Here is a 17,617-nt window from a genome sequence, read left to right as displayed (position 1 = left end):
AGCATTCTCTTCCCACTTGAGCCCCTGATATCAACTCCCCATTTCTTACCCCTCCCTGCCCACTCTCCCTCATGAATCCTTGATAAGTTATAGATTAATTTTTCCATGTCTTGCATCGTCCTTGGTTGCCCTCTCACCCACTTTTCCATTTTTTGTCCCCCTGGGAGGGGGTTCTAGTTTGATCCTTGTGATCAATTTCCCTTTCTCCCCCAACCCACCCCTAATCCTCCTGGTATCTTTAATCTCCTTGTTGGTCCTGAGGGGTTTATCTATCCTGGATTCCCTCTGTTGCAGGCTCTTATCTGTAGCAGTGTGTGCATGCTCTGGTCTAATCCAATTTGTAAGGTAGAATTGAGGACATGATAGTGGGGTGAAGGAAGCACCAAAGAACTATAGGAAAGTTGTGTGTTTCATCAGTTCTATACTGCACCCTGACTGGCTCATCTCATCCCTATGACCCCTCTGTGAGGGGATGTCCAATAGTCTACAGATGGGCATTGGGTCTCCACTCCATGCCCTGGTCCCCCATTCACCTGGGGTATGGTTTTATTCTGGGTCTTAGATGCATGATACCTGATTCCATCAACACTTCATGAACACACAGGTTGGTGTGGTTTTTCCATGTCGACTTTGTTGCTTCTCAGCTAGATGGCCGCTTGTTTATCTTCACACCTTTAAGACCTCAGATGCTATATCTTTTTTTTTTTTGTCGCTTTGCCGTCCAGATGCTATATCTTTTGATAGCCAGGCACCATCAACTTTCTTCACTGTATTTGCTTATGTACCCGTTTTGTCTTCAGTGATCATGTGTTGGGAAGGTGGGTATCACAGAATGCCGGATTATTAGAACAAAGTGTTCTTGTGTTAAGAGAGTACTTGAGTTGAGGCCCAATGTCCATCTGCAACCTTAATTCTTAACATATAGATAGGAGTACATAGATCTATTCCCCTCTCATTTAAGCCTCTTTCCTGTATTTATGCCTCTATGAATGTCCTTTACCTCCTGGTTCTTTCCTCTAGTTCCTTTTCACTTCCCTCTTGACACATCCTTTTCCTTCAAAGTGGACTTGTATACTCTGATTACCTAAATTAATATCCTTAGTATTCAAATAACACCTACAGTGTTCTAGTCACTCTCACCCCTAACATGGTGGGCAGTTAGAACCCACCCAGAGGCACTGCTGAAAAAAGGGCCTGGAGACAGGCTTCCCAAGGCCATAGCCTTGAAAACCATCTGGAGCAGTTCTCCTCTGGACACATGGGATGGCCCTGAGTCAGAGTCCACTCAATGGCAACCAGCACCACCAACCAAAGCTCTCCATGTATGGACACTTGCCCTTGCTTGTTGTTTTGCCTAACATCCTTCTACGGAAAGGGGATGATCTTTGGCCTGTTCAATCAACTTCTTAGTAAATTTTTTTAATGAAAAGAGGTCCGACTGTTATCTTAAACTTAACTCAAAGTAATAGTTTCTGAGTTGGGGGTGGGGGTGGGGGTGAGAGTTGGAGAGACCTAATCAAAGACTTATCATTTGGTGGGGAAATGTCTAGAAAAAAGAGAATGAGCGTTAAAGGAATGTCAGATTAAAGACATTGGATAGTGCATGGCTGGTTAAAGTTCACTGTGCTTTTCAATGACTGATTAACAGTTGTTAAGCTTGTCACAGAATTACAGTATTCCTGAAAGCCTCCCATGGATACTTTCTCCTAAAGCACTGCCATCTCCCCTTTCTCTACTCTCCCACCCTAGCCTAGCCTACCACCCTCCTAACTTGGTTCCTCTTTCCTCTCATGACCCATCCTTCCATAGCTTATGTGTGTTCGAGGTAATGTTCAACATTTCAACAACGGGTTACTACTCATATGTGACGTGTACTATCCAGTATGCAGGGTAAAGTTGCTGGTTTACTCAGACCACGTGCAGAGGAGGGGAGGAAACCTAGCACTGTGTTCTCACCCAAAAGGTCTCATTTCTCTGAGTATCAAGAATAAAACAAAACTAGACTTGCAGTATTCAGGCTTAAAACTGAGCCTTAGCCTTTACCTTCGAGGGTTTCTTTAAGGGTGACTTGGTTCCCTAGGAACACTTCCTTCTTTAGCCCTAGGCACCATCAATTTTACTTTCTATGAGGCACAGGGCCAGGCCCAGGGGTTATTGTCTCTCAGGCTCAGGACTACCCTCACATACATTGGGGCTTCCATGAGTTTGTGGAGGTTCTGCATTATAGTTTGACACTACTTTTTCACAAATTGTTTGAAACTTCAGTGGTTCTCAACCTTCCTAGTGCCATGACCCTTTAATGCAGTTCCTCACATTGTGGTGACCCCACCCTAACCACAAAATTATTTTGTTGCTAATTCATAACTGTTAGTTTGCTACTGTTATGAATCAGGCATCCCCTGTGAAAGGGTTGTTAACGGGATCAAGACTCACAGGTTGAGAACCGCTGTCTTAGACTCAGTGCCTGACCACATGCTAAAATTTCACAGAATACAGAGAAGCCTGGGTGGAAGTGGTCAGAGAGTTTGAGTTGTCTGTCTCACAAAGTTCCTGTTACTACGATCTACCCTGACTTAATAATTATTTTATATTAAGGCATTTGTTTCTCCCGTTAATTACACAAGTTTTTGGAAACGGAGTCCCTGTGTGGTACAAATTTTTAACTTGCTTGCTGCTCAATGAAAGGCTGGTTGGTCTCAATGCATGAATACCTTCTTTTATTAAATTGGAACTCTATGATGCTCACTCTCCCGACACAACGGCTGGAGCCAAAGTGTGTGAACAAGTAAATGTGGTGAAGAAAGCTGATGGTGCCCGGCTATCAAAAGAGATAGTGACTGGGGTCTTAAAGGCTTGAAGATAAACAAGCGGCCATCTAGCTCAGAAGCAACAAAGTCCACATGGAAGAACACACCAGCCTGAGTGAGCAAGTGGTCCCAAAGGGATCAGTTACCAGGCATCAAAGAACAAAAAATCATATCATTGACTGCACACCTCCATGATAGGATCGCTGAAGACAAATGGGTGCATAAGCAAATGTGGTGAAGAAAGCTGATGGTGCCCGGCTATCAATAGAGATAGCGTCTGGGGTCTTAAAGGCTTGAAGGTGAACAAGCGGCCATCTAGCTCAGAAGCAAATAAGCCCACATGGAAGAAGCACACCGGCCAGTGCGATCACGAGGTGCCCAAGGGACCAGGTATAAGGCATCATGCAAAAAAAAAAAAGATATAAGTGTGTGTATGTATGTGTATATATGTGTATATGTATGTATATATATGTGTATATATATATCATATTAAGTGAAGGGGGAAGTGCAGAGTGGAGACCCAAGGCCCAAGTGTCGACCAATGGAGATCCCCTCATAGAGGGGTTTAGGAGAGGAGATGGGTTAATTAGGGTGTGAGGTAGTATCGATGAAGAACACAGCTTTCCCCCGGATCCTGGATGCTTCCTACCCCCAACTACCATGATCCGAATTCTACCTTGCAGGGCTGGATAGGACAGAGGCTGTACACTGGTGCATATGAGGGTTGGAGGTACAGGGAATCCAGGGTGGATGATACCTTCAGGACCAAGGGTGTGAGGGACGATGCTGGGAGAGTGGAGGGTGAGTGGGTTGGAAAGGGGGAACTGATTACAAGGATCCACATGTGACCTCTTCCCTGGGAGAGGGACAGCAGAGAAGGGGGGAAGGGAGACTCCGGATAGGGCAAGATATGACAAAACAACGATGTATAAATTACCAAGGGCATATGAGGGAGGGGGAATGGGGAGGGAGGAGGGGAAAAAAAAGAGGACCTGATGCAAGGGGCTTAAGTGGAGAGCAAATGCCTTGAGAATAATTGGGGCAGGGAATGTATGGATGTGCTTTATACAATTGATGTATGTATATGTATGGATTGTGGTAAGAGTTGTATGAGTCCCTAATAAAATGTAAAAGAAGAAAAGAGAAAAAAATGATTAGGGCAAAGACTGTACAGATGTGCTTTATACAATTGATGTATGTATATATATGAACTGTGAAAAGAATTGTATGAGCCCCAATAAATTGTTAAAATTAAAAAAAAAAAAAAGAAAGGCTGGTTGGTCAAGTCTACCCAGAGGCACCTTGGTCCTTGGAAGAAAGGCTTGGTGGTCTATTTCCAAAAACGCATACATTGGAATCCCTATGACCCACATGGGGTCATCATGACTTGGAATGGACTTTATGACAACTGATTTTGCTGTGTGTGTGTATGTGTGTGTGTGTATGTGTGTATGTGTGTGTATGTGTGTATGTGTGTGTATGTGTGTGTGTATATGTGTGTATGTGTGTATGTGTGTGTATGTGTGTGTGTGTGTGTGTATTACAATACAATAGTTACATATTGTAGCCACGAAGATTTTAGTATGAATTGGGCATACTTCCTATTAGTTTGTTCAGCAAGACCTTTGTCAGAGCATGTCTCCTACAGTAGCAGAGGCAATAAATGTTTTGGAGGAATTTTTAGCAAAATTGCTTTGAAATGTTATGGCTGTAATCTAATGGTAACCAGTATACTCTTTATTTAAGGATATTAAAGTTGATGAAGAAATGGAACATGTGACATATTCTACTGAACAAAATATTGGTTCAATTCCTCCAATCTCTGTAAATACCATGAAGTCAGGATTAAAGCCAGACTGTGATGGCAATTCTGAGAAAACCATGCAACATAAAGAGGTAATCATTTTACTGTCCTTAAGTTGTTCCTTGATGCTTAAAGTGTTAGAATTCATTTATGATTAATACTATATAGTGATCCTATAGGGCAGCGTACAGATACCCCCATGGGTTTCCGAGACTGTAAGGCTCTACAGGAGTAGAACTTCTCATCTTTCTCGTGCAGAGTGGCTGGTGATTTTGAACTGTAGACCTTGTGTTCGGCAGCCCGATGCATAACCACTATGCCACCAGGCTCCTACACCCAACATCAGTCTGCCCCAAAGTTTTTTGTTGTAGAATTGCTGAGACACTCTGAGAAGAAGGTCCCTAATGAACTTTTGTTTATGTTGGAGGCTGTTATTGGGGCAAGAAGTCTCATGCGAATGTTACAAACTTACATCAATAGATAAATGGACAAATAACGAGCTATCCAGTCAGCATAACACTACTCAGCAAAAGAAGAAATAAGCTAGCTAAACCTCCAAATCATTTTGCTGAGCAAAAGCGGCAGTACCCAAAATGAAAGTGTATACTGTTTGCTTCCATATAAATCCTAAGAAATTCAAACTAATCTAAAGTGACAGGAAGCCTATGAGTGGCTGCAGGAGGGAAGTACTGGCAGCCAGGCAAGATTTATGAGCGAAATCACAGAAACTAGGAGAACCTTGTGGAGCCATGGATTCATTACCTTGACTGTGGGGAGGGTCCACCACTATGTACTTATGCCTAGTTATCAAATTGCACCTTTTAAATATATGCAATTTGTTGCAATAAAAATTATAACTTCATATAACTCTAAAAAACATCAAATAAAGTTTAAAATTCTTTTTTTTTTACATTTTATTAGGGGCTCATACAACTCTTATCACAATCCATACATATACATACATCAATTGTATAAAGCACATCTGCACATTCCCTGCCCCAATCATTCTCAAAGCATTTGCTCTCCACTTAAGCCCTTTGCATCAGGTTCTCTTTTTTTGGGAGGGGAAAAAAAAAGATTAAAATTCTTGAAGATCGTTTTTCTTTTCTTTAATTTGTTTTATTTTATTTGTATAAGTTTTATTGGCATATGACTCCCATAGCGTACAGTTCAATAGTTCAACCACATTGACAAAAGTTGTACAATCATCACCACACTCAGTGTTAGAACATTTTCTCCATTCTCCTTTTTATAAACAGGTTTATTGGGACATAATAAATATATCATACAACTCAATAATTCAATCATATCAAGGGCCATACAATTATTAAGCTTAGAACATTTTCTTCTTTCTTGCACTCCTTGTTATAACATCCTAATATCTCTTCTTAATTGCTTAGAATTTCATATCTTTTTATATCACAATTTCTTAACACAGACAACCTGTAGCTTATTTAGCTTGCACAGAATCTATCATGATTTCACCGATCTTTTTTTCTTATTTTGTCCCATTTCATTTTATTCTTTAATATCTTGATAACAAGGACACCTGGTGGCATTGTTGATTAGGGATTGACCAGCTAGTGGCAAGATCAACAGTTCAAACCCATCAGTAACTCCAAAGGTGAAAGATGAGGCTGTCTGCTCTCTAAGTGATTTCCAGTGTTGGAAACCCTATCTGGGGGTTGCTATGAATCAGGATTGACTTGATGGCTATGTTTTTGGTATCTTGATAACAGTATTTGAGTGATACCTATTTTCCTGAACCTGATATTATATTTTCACAGAGGCAAAAAAATAATTATTTTAAATGATCTGTACAGTACAGGTTATCCTATAAACGTCAGGATGGTATAGAATTTTAAAAGACAATCTTTATAAGACAGTTCTCCTGCTTTAAAAAAAAGCACTCAAACTCACCACCATCGAGTTGATTTCAGCTCACAGCAGCCCTAGGGAACAGAGTAGAACTGTGCCTGTCAGTGCTGGAGATGGCAAATCTTTATAGAAATTGAAAACTTCATCTTTCTTCAGAAGAGCAGCTGGTAGCTTCAAACTGCTCACCTCAGGGTTAGCAACCCAAAGTGTAACCCACTACACTATCAGATCTCCTCCTGCTTGCTAGTTTCTATAATTTACTCGGACATGCTAAGTCTCAGTTTGCTTTGGAGAATGTTGGACAATGGATTAAGAAAACCAAAGAGGAATTCATATGATCGCTGCATATGGATTATAGTGCTGGGGAAGAGGGTTGGAAGTACCATCAACTGCCAGGAGAACACGCCAGTCTGTCTTGGAAGAAGCACAGCCAGCTGCTCTTGAGAAATGAGAAGGCTCGAGGAGCTCCAGAAGAAAGAAAGTGTTTGGAAACTGACTGTGGTAGCAATTGAACTATGGGGTGTCATGATATTTGTAAGAGCTCCCAGTAAAAGGATTTCTGAAAAAAGAAGAAAAAAAGAAACAAGGATGGCAAAACTCCATCTCACATAATTGGGACATTCTATCAGGAGAGACTGGTCCCCGGAGAAGGGTATTGTGTTTGGTAAAGTACCATATAGACTCGAGTATAAGCCAAGTTTTTCAGCACATTTTTAATGCAGTTTTTGTGGTAAAATTAGTGCCTTGGCTGATATTCGGGTCGGTTTATACTCAAGTCTATACAGTAGGTCATAGAAAAGAGAAACACCCTCCAGGGGATGGACTGAGACAGTGGCTGCCAATGGGCTCAAACATAGCCACCACTGTGAAGAGGGGCCATGGCCAGCCAGGCAGTGTGTCCTTCCATCATACTGTACACTCGAGCAGGCCAGCCAGGCAGTGTGTCCTTCCATCATACTGTACACATGAGCAGGCCAGCCAGGCAGTGTGTCCTTCCATCATACTGTACACACGAGTAGGCGTCATTCTGACTGGCTGCACCAGACAACCCAAGGGAAACCACGAGAACAAGGAGGTGCACACTCCTTGAAATAATTAATCATTTGAGATGAAAAGGGCAGCGTTTCCCCAAGGACTAAGTTCCGAAGGCAGAAGGGATTAGGAGAGAAGGAATGGAAATGGGAAACACCAGAAGGAAGTGGGATGAGTGATATTATATCTTGGGTATTGCGATTAGTGACACGAAATAAAATGTGTATGAATGGTTGGATGGAAAACGAATTTTCTCTATAAACCATAATCCAATTCACAATTAAAATTGGAAATAAGTGGAAACAATTAGAAAAAATATGGCTGCTTGTGTTGTGCAATATACATAAACCTTCCTCTGTAATCAAACATAGGAGTCCTGCCCCTGGTGGCTTAGTGGTTACACTTTGGGCTGTGATCTGAAAGGTCAGCAGTTCAAAACCTCTAGCAGGTCTGTGAGAGTAAGATGGGGCTTTCCACTCCCAAAAGAGTTCCAGTCTCAGAAACCCACAGGAGCAGTTCTGCCATGTCCCACAGGGTCACTATGATAGGATGGGCTCATCAGCAGCCAGTTATGGTTTTTGTTTGGCATCGTTTGGGCTGGCTATTGGGCTACAAACCAGAAAGCCAGCTGTTTGCAACCACCAGCAGCTCCTCAGGAGAAAGAGGAGTCTTTCTCCTCCAGCAAGGATTTACAGTCTCAGAAACCCACAGAGCTGTTCTCCTCCATAATTGGAGAAGCAGGGGCTTGCAGTTGAAGTCTCAGAAACCTACAGGGGCATTCAAGCCCATCCTATAGGGTTGCTATGAGTCAGAAGTGACTTGATGTCAGTGAGTTTTTGCTTTTGTTTTTCCCTCTGGAATAATAGCCTCAGCAACAGCAATGGCTACTAACATTGTTAAGTGTTTATTATATGCCCCAGTCTACGTGGTGCAAGTGGCTAACACATGAGATACTTAACCCAAAAGTTAAGCACTCTAGTCCACCCAGAAGAACCAGAAAAAAAGGCCTGCCAATCTGCTTCAGAAAAAGACCAGCCAACAAAGGCATTCCAGACATCAGTTAGACTTGGGCATACTTGCACTTATTATGAGATGGATTTGACTCGACCACAACGGGGCTTGTTTGAGTTGAGCTAAACTGTACTTGCTTTCCTTCACTTCATACTCAAAGTAGTTCTATAAAATAGGTAATATCCCCTTGAAAAGATGACCAAGTCCTGACAACTGTTAAGTAATTTGCTGAGATTTCGCAATGTTTTACTTGTAAATAGAAACTCTAAAATGACTCCAATATAGATACATGTATATATAAATGTGTTTCAGATATTAGATTCATTCACTTTCAAGTTTCCATCCAACAAATGTGTACTCACTACACCACCCCGGTGACTATATTTTATTACAGAGGAAGGCTTATATATACTACACAAGACAAGTAGCCATCTTTCTTTCTGATTGCTTCAATTTACTTAAACTTCTTATTGTGAATTGGATTAAGGTTTGTAGGACAAATTAGTTTCCCATCATATGTGTACATATGTAAGCAGATCATGAAACTGAACACTTTTCATGCTTGGAGTCTTAGAAATGCTTTTCCCTTTGCAGTTTGCTGTGCTTGGCTCCTTCCTGGACGATTTCTTTACCCAGAAGGACTTTCCCCCAAGGTAGAGGAGTGAAGGAAACCATCCTTGTCCACTTTATCTGGCCTTCTTGGGTGGATTTAATTTTTAATGGTGTGTAAAATGTCAAAAGGGGACAAACTGCACTTTGGAGTGCAGTTCTTTCGTATGTTTTGACCTATAAGAAAATAATGTCTACTTTCTACTCCACCATCAGTACACCAGTATACTTGACGTTTTACATTATCACTCTATTCATAATTGGTTACCTTCTCTCCCCTCCATTGCGCTCACACCGTGGCTCTTAACCAAAATATTTTATTCTCAGAAAAGTCTTCCTGAAGTGTCTCTACTAAAAATCATGAAATTAAATAAGCCAGAATGGCCCTTTGTGGTTCTGGGGACATTGGCTTCGGTTCTAAATGGAACTGTTCATCCAGTCCTTGCCATCATCTTCGCAAAAATTCTAACTGTAAGTAAAACTAACTTGCTAATATTTCTAGCACTTTTCAACCAAGCATTGCCTGGGAGAACAGATATGTTGTACTGTAGCCCAATAAGGAACAAACTGGGACTTTTAATGAACCAGTGCTACCTTGGGGTCCATGACAGAGGGCTGGGGAATGTTCGCAGGGGATAAGCCAGCATCTGCTGTGAAGTATTCGGCATGCCCTTGTTGACTAAACAATTAAGTTCGCTCATTTTGACTCCAATGTTGTATCTGCAGCCCAGAGTACTGAAGCAATCGAATAAACCAATAAGACTGCTCCCTTTGCAACAATAGGAATGTTTTTTATTACCAACCAGCTCAGGGAGAGGAGGCACATGACTTGTCAATGTGCTGAAAGATCCTGGAGAGATGGTGGGTTCAAGGATCTTACTCGTTTCGTGCTAAGTCTGCAGTCTCCCCATTGGCAGAGTGACATTGTGTCTATCCAGATGTCAACGGGTGTGCCATTGCTCAAGTTAGAGACCATGTCTCTGGACAGGTGTGTAAGTCTCACCCTGTGAATACTGCTCTAAATAAAGGAAGATTCAGAAACTTGACCAATGGTTAAAAATAATAATTCACACAAACAAGATTTCTTAGAAAATATACCAATAATAATATAGCAGACAAAGGTCCTGCAGGCCTGATCCCATATTTATGCAGTAAGTGGGAGAAGTAAAGGTAAATTTATTTATCACATGTAAGGAATATAGACAATAGAAACAGTGACACACATTTCCCCTGGCCCCTGCTCCCCACCTCCAAACAGGTATATAACCTCCATTCTTACATTAAGATTCATGGTGTGGGGGAGGCATGTGTCAGATGATTATATATTTCGGTTTGCTTTTTTGTTTTTTCTTTGTGTGTCTTTTATATTTTTTGCCAAATCCCTGGTTGGAAAAAAAAAACAAAACATGTTCCTTTTCAGGTCTTTGGGAAGAATGATAAGACCATATTAAAGCATGAGACCGAGGTTTATTCCATGATATTTGTCATGTTGGGGGCTGTTTGCTTTGTCGGCTATTTCATGCAGGTAAGCTACTAATAAACGGAGCAAGCCTGGGCATGGCTACATTTTTATGCCATCCCCTCTATTTGTTGAAAATACAATGCCTACATGTTAAAAAGCAATCTAGTTGAGAATAAACACATTTTTTCTCTCCCCCTCCTAACCCCAGGGGTGGTTTTACGGCAGAGCAGGAGAAATATTAACAATGAGATTAAGACGCTTGGCATTCAAAGCCATGTTATACCAGGTTAGTGTATTGAATTACTTTTATTTTCTTTAAAATGTGTTCTACCATATTCTAGCTTGTTCCCTTGCGTGTGTGTATGTGTACCTCAATTTGATTAGTTGATTGTTAGCATCATCTTTCTTCTGGTCATCTAAAAGCATACGTTTTGTGTCTGAGTTGGCAAGAAAAATCCACCCTCAGGATTCTTATAGTCTATTTTTCTCTTATTGGGAGCAAGCCCCAAATTGTTGTGTGCTAAGTAACATTCTTGTTTGGGGGCTCACTCCTTGTTTCTTGCATTTAGTTCAGCAAAAGGCAGTAAAGTCAAAATTGGAGAGCAAGTGAAAACAGAAATGTTGAGCCACCACCCGCTCTTGGGAATAAACAAGAACAAGAGTCGCTCTTTCTCTTGCTCTCATTCGTGCTCACCGCTGACCTCCTTCCTTTGCAGGATTTGCAAAGCACCCGTTTCTCTGTCCTGGTCTAAAATGTCCTAAACTCAGCATCAGTCTAGCTGGCGGGAACACACCTGCCTCGCACAGAAGCTCAATCACACCTGTGAAATAACTAAACCTAAGTGGATCAAGCAGTAATCTTGCAAAGCGAGTCTGGGGACAAATGGCAGGCACGTCTCCAATTGGCACCACTAAACTTCTTTCATGAGGGCTGAGGTGGATTGGGTTCCCCTGAAAGCTAGCAATCATGGGAGCCCTTTGCCTCCCTTTCTGTCACCAAAGCTCACCATGCAGGAGTAAATAGCTTCCTGCCAGAGTAATTTCTTTTCAGAACTAGAGTTACTGTCACTCCAGCTGAGTCGTCAAAGCCAGTTCTTACATCTTGGGACTTTCAGGAGCAGCGCTCCAGAGGGGAGTGTGTCACGAAACTCCTCAACTTTGTCCTCTTAAGAAAACGACAGGATTCAAACTGCAGCCAAAGGTAGTGGCTTCTCAGAACAACTCCAGGGTCTGGGGCAGCTGTTGGCCTTCCTTCCACTCTCTGCTCAAAAGCGTCCCGTCTCCACTTTGCTTCATCCTTTGGAGATGCTCCTTAATCGGGGAGGGAAGAGGGTGGGCATGGGGGACCCGAAACAACTTAATGGCAGAGCGTCTCTCCCCAGTACTGTGGTTTTTGTTTTATTTTTAAACACCTTCTGATTTTAACCTCAAATATTTCCTAGGGGAAGATGAGGTTTTAGTGAACTAGTATTACATAATCACACATACTGACAATTTCTACCAGGTATTTGTTGTTTTCTGCATGAATTTATGGTCATTGTCCCCTAGTCACAGAAAATCATTCGATTGTCTTTATTTGTATTGTATGCGCATGCTCCCTGCATAGCGGAATGTTCTATACGGAGAAGGATACATTTAGATTTCTCCAAGCATTGCTCTTAACATCCCACCTGATCACAGTCTTCTCAAAGCCAAGAGCCAGTTTCACCAGTGGAACCACTGTTAATCCAGCATGCTAATGGGTAACTCTAAACCTTAATCCTCTGCCCGGCTTTAACCGTGTGACTGCCAGGACACTTTTGGATCAAGGAGATTCTGACCCAAAGGATTCTCTACTCCTTACCCCATATATGGACTCTGGTTCTCCAAAAAGCAGGCACACACTTACACGAGTCAAACCCAAACCAAACACACAGCCATTGAGTCCAGGCTGACCCCAGTGCCCCGGCAGGGCCCTGAGACTGCAACTCTGGACAGGAGTAGAAAGCCTGGGTGCTGCATGAGGGACCACTGGTGGTTTCAAACTGCTTGCTGGCTTGACGGGGAGCAGCCCAACAGGGAACCACTAAGCCCCCGGGGCTCCTTCCTTCCAAGTCCTGTACGAGGTTATTAAGAGATGCTCTGAAATCCCCCTTTTCAGCTCACCGCTATCTGCCCTCTTCATCCTCCCCAGCCTTTTTGCCTCTTGCTTATCTCTGCCGGTTTACAATGGGAGGAGTGCTTTGGCAGAGAGTAGTCTTCCAGTCTTTTTATGTGTCTCCGTTCACAGTGGGATTTCCCTCTTACTATTGCATTTTCGCCCTCGGATAAGACATTTTAAGGCTTTGGAAATGTGCTGAGGCCTGCAGTGCTTTTTATAAACATTTGAACCCTCTTTTAAAGTAGAGGTATTTATGGAATCAGGTGTGGTCTTTTTATAGGTATAAAATGTGAATGTTATTTGATGGCTTGTGATCCTCTAAGATGAAGATTTATCCCAGAAAAGGAATGTTCAAATTGCCACTGTAAATACCGTTGGACCTGTGAGAGCCGGAATTCAGCCTGCCTGCTCTGTTCTCCAGGGTCTCCGACGCTGTCGGCCTTGGACAAGGCGCAGACTTACTTTTCTACCATTCCCTCCTCTTCATGGAAAATGTTTTGAGTTTTTCTTCTCTGACTAGTTTCCGCCTTACCTAGATTCCAGTTTTCACCAGTTTCACGTGCTTCATTACTAGTTATGCTTCAAACATCAATCTGTATTTCTGAACAATAAATATTGACCTACATAGCTACTGTGATTTTGAACAGATAGGAGACTTAGCTTTGTGCATTTTCCTCCAGCTTAAATTGATTAGGGATTCTACGAGTGCCTTTAAATCGGAGGGAGATTCCATTGATCGTGATCAATGGGGGTCTCAAAAGTACCTAACCTACTTTCCAATGGATCTGAGGTGGCAAAGTCTCTAAGATGGAAAAAAGGGTAATTAATGAAACTCCGTCAGATGGCTGGCAGAACAGGAAACGTGATGAAAACCCTGGCCTTGGACGATGCTGTTCTCAGGACTTGCCAGCAATGGGGCCTTAGGCAAGTTACTTAATCTCCCTATACCTTGCTTCTCTCATTTGTAAAATATGAATAAGCACAGTGTCTACCCCATAAAATTGTTCTGATAATGAAATGAGCAAAGGCGATAGATGCCAAGCACTTACCCCAGTGCCTGGCACATCGTTTTTTAAAAACTGCTTTGCCATCAAGTTCATTCTGACTCACAATGACCCCAGCTGTGGCCGAGTGGAACGGCGATCCGCGGGATCTCATTGGCTGTGGCCTTATGGAACTAGATTGCTAGGCACTTCTTCCTAGGTGCCTTTGGGCGGGGCTCAAACTACTCACTTTTCAAGTTCAGAGCCAAGTGCTTAATGGTTGACACCACCCTGATACAAAATGGTCCTACTATAAAGGTCAGCTATTTTTTTCTCTGTAAAATTACAATATTGAAGGATCCCATGAGCAATATATTTGCTGGTGAAAGAAGCATCAGAAGAAGATGTAAAGAACACACAGTCATTGTTCTGAGAATAATCAGCACTCATCCATTTCAACAGGTAGCATGTGATCCAGAAACATGCTGCAGAAAGAAGTCCAAGCTGTGTTAATGGCATTCGGAGTGTAAATATATCTATAGGGCCCCAGCAAATGAGAGAGCACCAATTGGCATGTCTCAACAAGCTGACGCAGCACTGAACACACTCTCTAGCCTATGCCAAACATTGTGGAAGACACACCTGGCAAAACATTTGGAAGAGATCTGTATTTGTGCTTACATCAAAGAAAGCTAACCCAAGTGAATGTGGAGAATATCAAACAATATCATTGATATCAAATGCAAGTAAAATTTTGCTGAAGAAATTTTTCAAAAACACTTGCAGAAGTGCATTGACAGGAGCTGCCAGGAATTCAAGCCAGATCCCAAAGATGATGTAGAACAAGTGATATCATTGCTGATGTCACATGGATCTTGGCGAAAATCAGAGAACATCTAAACGATGTTTACTTGTATCTTATTGACTATGCAAAGGCATTCACTGTGTGGTCTATAGCTATCTATGGACATCAAGAAAAGTGGGATCAGAACACTGTGCTCATGCTGAAGCCTTACAAGGACCAGGCGGCAGTTGTTTGAGCAGAACAGGAAGATACTGCATGGTTTAAGATTAGGAGAGGTGTGCATCAGGCTTGACTATTCTCACCATGCTTGCTCAGTCTGTACGCTGAGCAAATACGAGAAGAAGCCGGACTCTGTCCCGAAGAATGCAGCATCGGGATTCAACTTATTAACAACCTGAAAAATGCAGGTGATACAACCTTGCTGGCCCAAGACAAGCAGGACTAGAAGTACTTGCTGATGAAGACCAAAGACTGTAGCAGAGTGTAGAGATCACAAGTCAATTAAAAAAAACAAACCAAGAAGATTCTCACAACTGGGGCAATAGAGAGCATCCTGGAGAAAAGATTAAGGTTGTCAGTTATTTCATTTTACTTGGACCCACAGTTAGAATTCATGGGAGCAGTAGGGAAGAAATCAAGCAACATATTGCATTGGGCACAAGGTCTTCTGCACAAGACCTCTTCAGAGTGGTGAAGAGGAAAGATGTTGCTTCGAAGACTAAGGTGTGCCTGATCCACGTCATGGTATGTTCCATGATCTCGTCGGCAACTGAAAGTTGTACATTAAATATGGAAGATTGAAGACGTGTCAATTCATGTGAATTATGCTGTTTGGGAAGAATATTGGAAATACCATGAACTGCAAAAATCAAAACAAATATGTGCTGGAAAAAGAACAGCCAGATGTGCCTTAAAGGTAAGGATGACAAAATTTCATCTCACATACTTTGGACATATTATCAGGAGAGGCCAGTCCCTAGAAAAGGACAACATGTGTAGGAAAGTAGAGGGTCAACAAAGAAGAGGAAGACCTTTGATAAGATGGGTTGAGAGTGGTTGCAACAATGGGCACAAGCACAGCAACAGTGGTGAGGATGTCTCAGGACCACGTGGTTTCTTTCCGTGTGCCTCAGGTCACAGAGAGTCAGAACCAACTCGACAGTGCCTAACAAAGCAAACATTTTTCTTCTGGTAACATTATTTACAAGTATTGAACTTCTTATAGTATGGAAAAGCAAGGATCTTGCTTTGAGAACTAAGGTGTGCCTTCCACAAACCATGGTATTTTTCAGTTGCCTCAAATGAATGTGAAAGTTGGAATAAGGAAGACTGAAGAAGATGCGATACACTTGAATTACTGTGCTGGAAAAGAATATTGAAAGTACCAAAAGAATAAACATGGAAGCAGTATGGCCAAAGTATCTGTCATGGAAGTAGTATGACCAAAGTTCTCCTAAAAAGCAAGGTTGGCGAAACTTGGTCTTACATAAGACAGGGTAACACCCACCCCTCACCTCAAAAGGGGGGGAATTTTTTTCAAAGCTATGTTTTTGGTTTTTTTTTTTTACAAAACAAGCGAGCACCTTCAAAGTGATACTCTCCATTAAGTGTACACTCTCCATTACACTTAATACATCCGTCAAATCTGTGATTCCATTCTTGGAAACTTTTTTCAAACTCATCTGTTTGGATGGCTGACAGCACCTCCCTGTTTTTTTTTTTTTTCTTCACCTCTCCTACTTCATTAAATCACTGTCCTTTCATGTCCCTCTTCATTTGAGGAAACAAAAAGAAGGAGCGAGTTCAGGTGAGTAAGGTGCAAGAGCAAGAGAGGCATGATGGTTTTTTTGCCCAAAACTGGCACACTGAGATGGCTGCATGAGCAGGTGCATGGTCATAGTGGCAAAACCAGTCTGCCGTCTACCACAAATCAGGCCTTATTTTGTTGCCCACTGTTACTAATAACTTCCCCATCTCTTCAATGGTCCTTTGTTGGTCTTTAAGCACAAGTGTACTATTCTTTTGTTTTGTTGACATTTTCATCCATTCAGGAAATTGACAGACATCAGAACAAGGTTTATCATTAATCAACATTTCACCTCTTTTGAAATGAGAAAACCACCATACCCTTGAGTTTTTCCCACAGCGCTATCCTTGTAAGCTGTGTTCAATATCACAACAGTTCTGTGACATTTTTCCGGAGCAGGAAACAAAATTCCAGAGTCACTCACTGTTCTTTTAAATCCTCCATCACAAAAGACAGAGGCTTAAGAGAAACTGCTTTTATGAAAAAATTCACTGTGACCAGAAAGAACCTTCCCAGGCGATGCCACTGGTTGCAGGTTTCACTAGCTCAGAGCGAGTTTCTCGATGCTCACCGGGGGGGCTGGGTGTGTGTGTGTGTGTGTGTGTGTGTGTGTGTGTGTGTGTGTGCATACTATGAAAGCTCTGCTCTGCTCAGCACAATGTTGGGGTTTTGGGGGGTACCCCCTCATACTTTGACACATTGTCCGGAGAGACCAATCCCTGGAGAAGGACACCATGCTTGGTAAAGTAGAGGGGCAGAGAAGGAGAGGAAGATGGATTGACAACAATGGGTGCGAACATAGGAACAACTGTGAAGAGGATTGCAGCAAAGGGCAGTGCTTTGCTCTGTTGTACACAGAGTCACTATGAGTTGGAACTGACTTGAAGGCACCCAAGGGCACCTAACAACAACATAGTACCTGAAATTTCTTCGTGCATCCCCAGCATCTAGAAACAATTTGTAAGTGTGGGGCATGTGTCTTCGTTGTCAATTGTACAATAAAAAATAGGTCATGCCTTCCATGTTATGATTTAAGAAGCAAGTCATCTCATTCATTCATAGCTGTGTATAAAAGAGGTGGATAAAGACCTTCAACTTAGCTACTGCAGAGCCACGAATCAGAGAAGGCTCTTTTTTTGCTAATCAGATGTTAATTTCCTTCTTTACCTAGGATCTGTCCTGGTTTGATGACAAAGAAAACAACACGGGGGCCTTGACAACAATGCTAGCCGTGGATATAGCACAGATTCAAGGAGTATGTATTTGGGTCTTTGTTACA

The 17,617-nt window shown here is 42.1% G+C and overlaps 1 protein-coding gene across 1 annotated transcript in view; it reads left to right on the top strand.

Annotated features, from left to right (window-relative positions):
• The window catches only part of ABCB5 (ATP binding cassette subfamily B member 5), a 124,935-nt gene that overhangs the window by 64,423 nt on the left and 42,895 nt on the right, over positions 1-17,617 (top strand). Inside the window, exons 15-19 of the mRNA XM_075557582.1 lie at positions 4,554-4,703; positions 9,469-9,612; positions 10,562-10,666; positions 10,812-10,889; positions 17,510-17,593. Coding sequence (XP_075413697.1) covers positions 4,554-4,703; positions 9,469-9,612; positions 10,562-10,666; positions 10,812-10,889; positions 17,510-17,593 — 561 coding nt within the window. The remainder of the gene's footprint in view (positions 1-4,553; positions 4,704-9,468; positions 9,613-10,561; positions 10,667-10,811; positions 10,890-17,509; positions 17,594-17,617) is intronic.

Source organism: Tenrec ecaudatus, chromosome 9, assembly GCF_050624435.1.
Source record: "Tenrec ecaudatus isolate mTenEca1 chromosome 9, mTenEca1.hap1, whole genome shotgun sequence".
NCBI lineage: Eukaryota > Metazoa > Chordata > Mammalia > Afrosoricida > Tenrecidae > Tenrec > Tenrec ecaudatus.
Note: the sequence above shows the minus strand (reverse complement) of the source record. Positions and strands in the feature narration are given on the sequence as shown.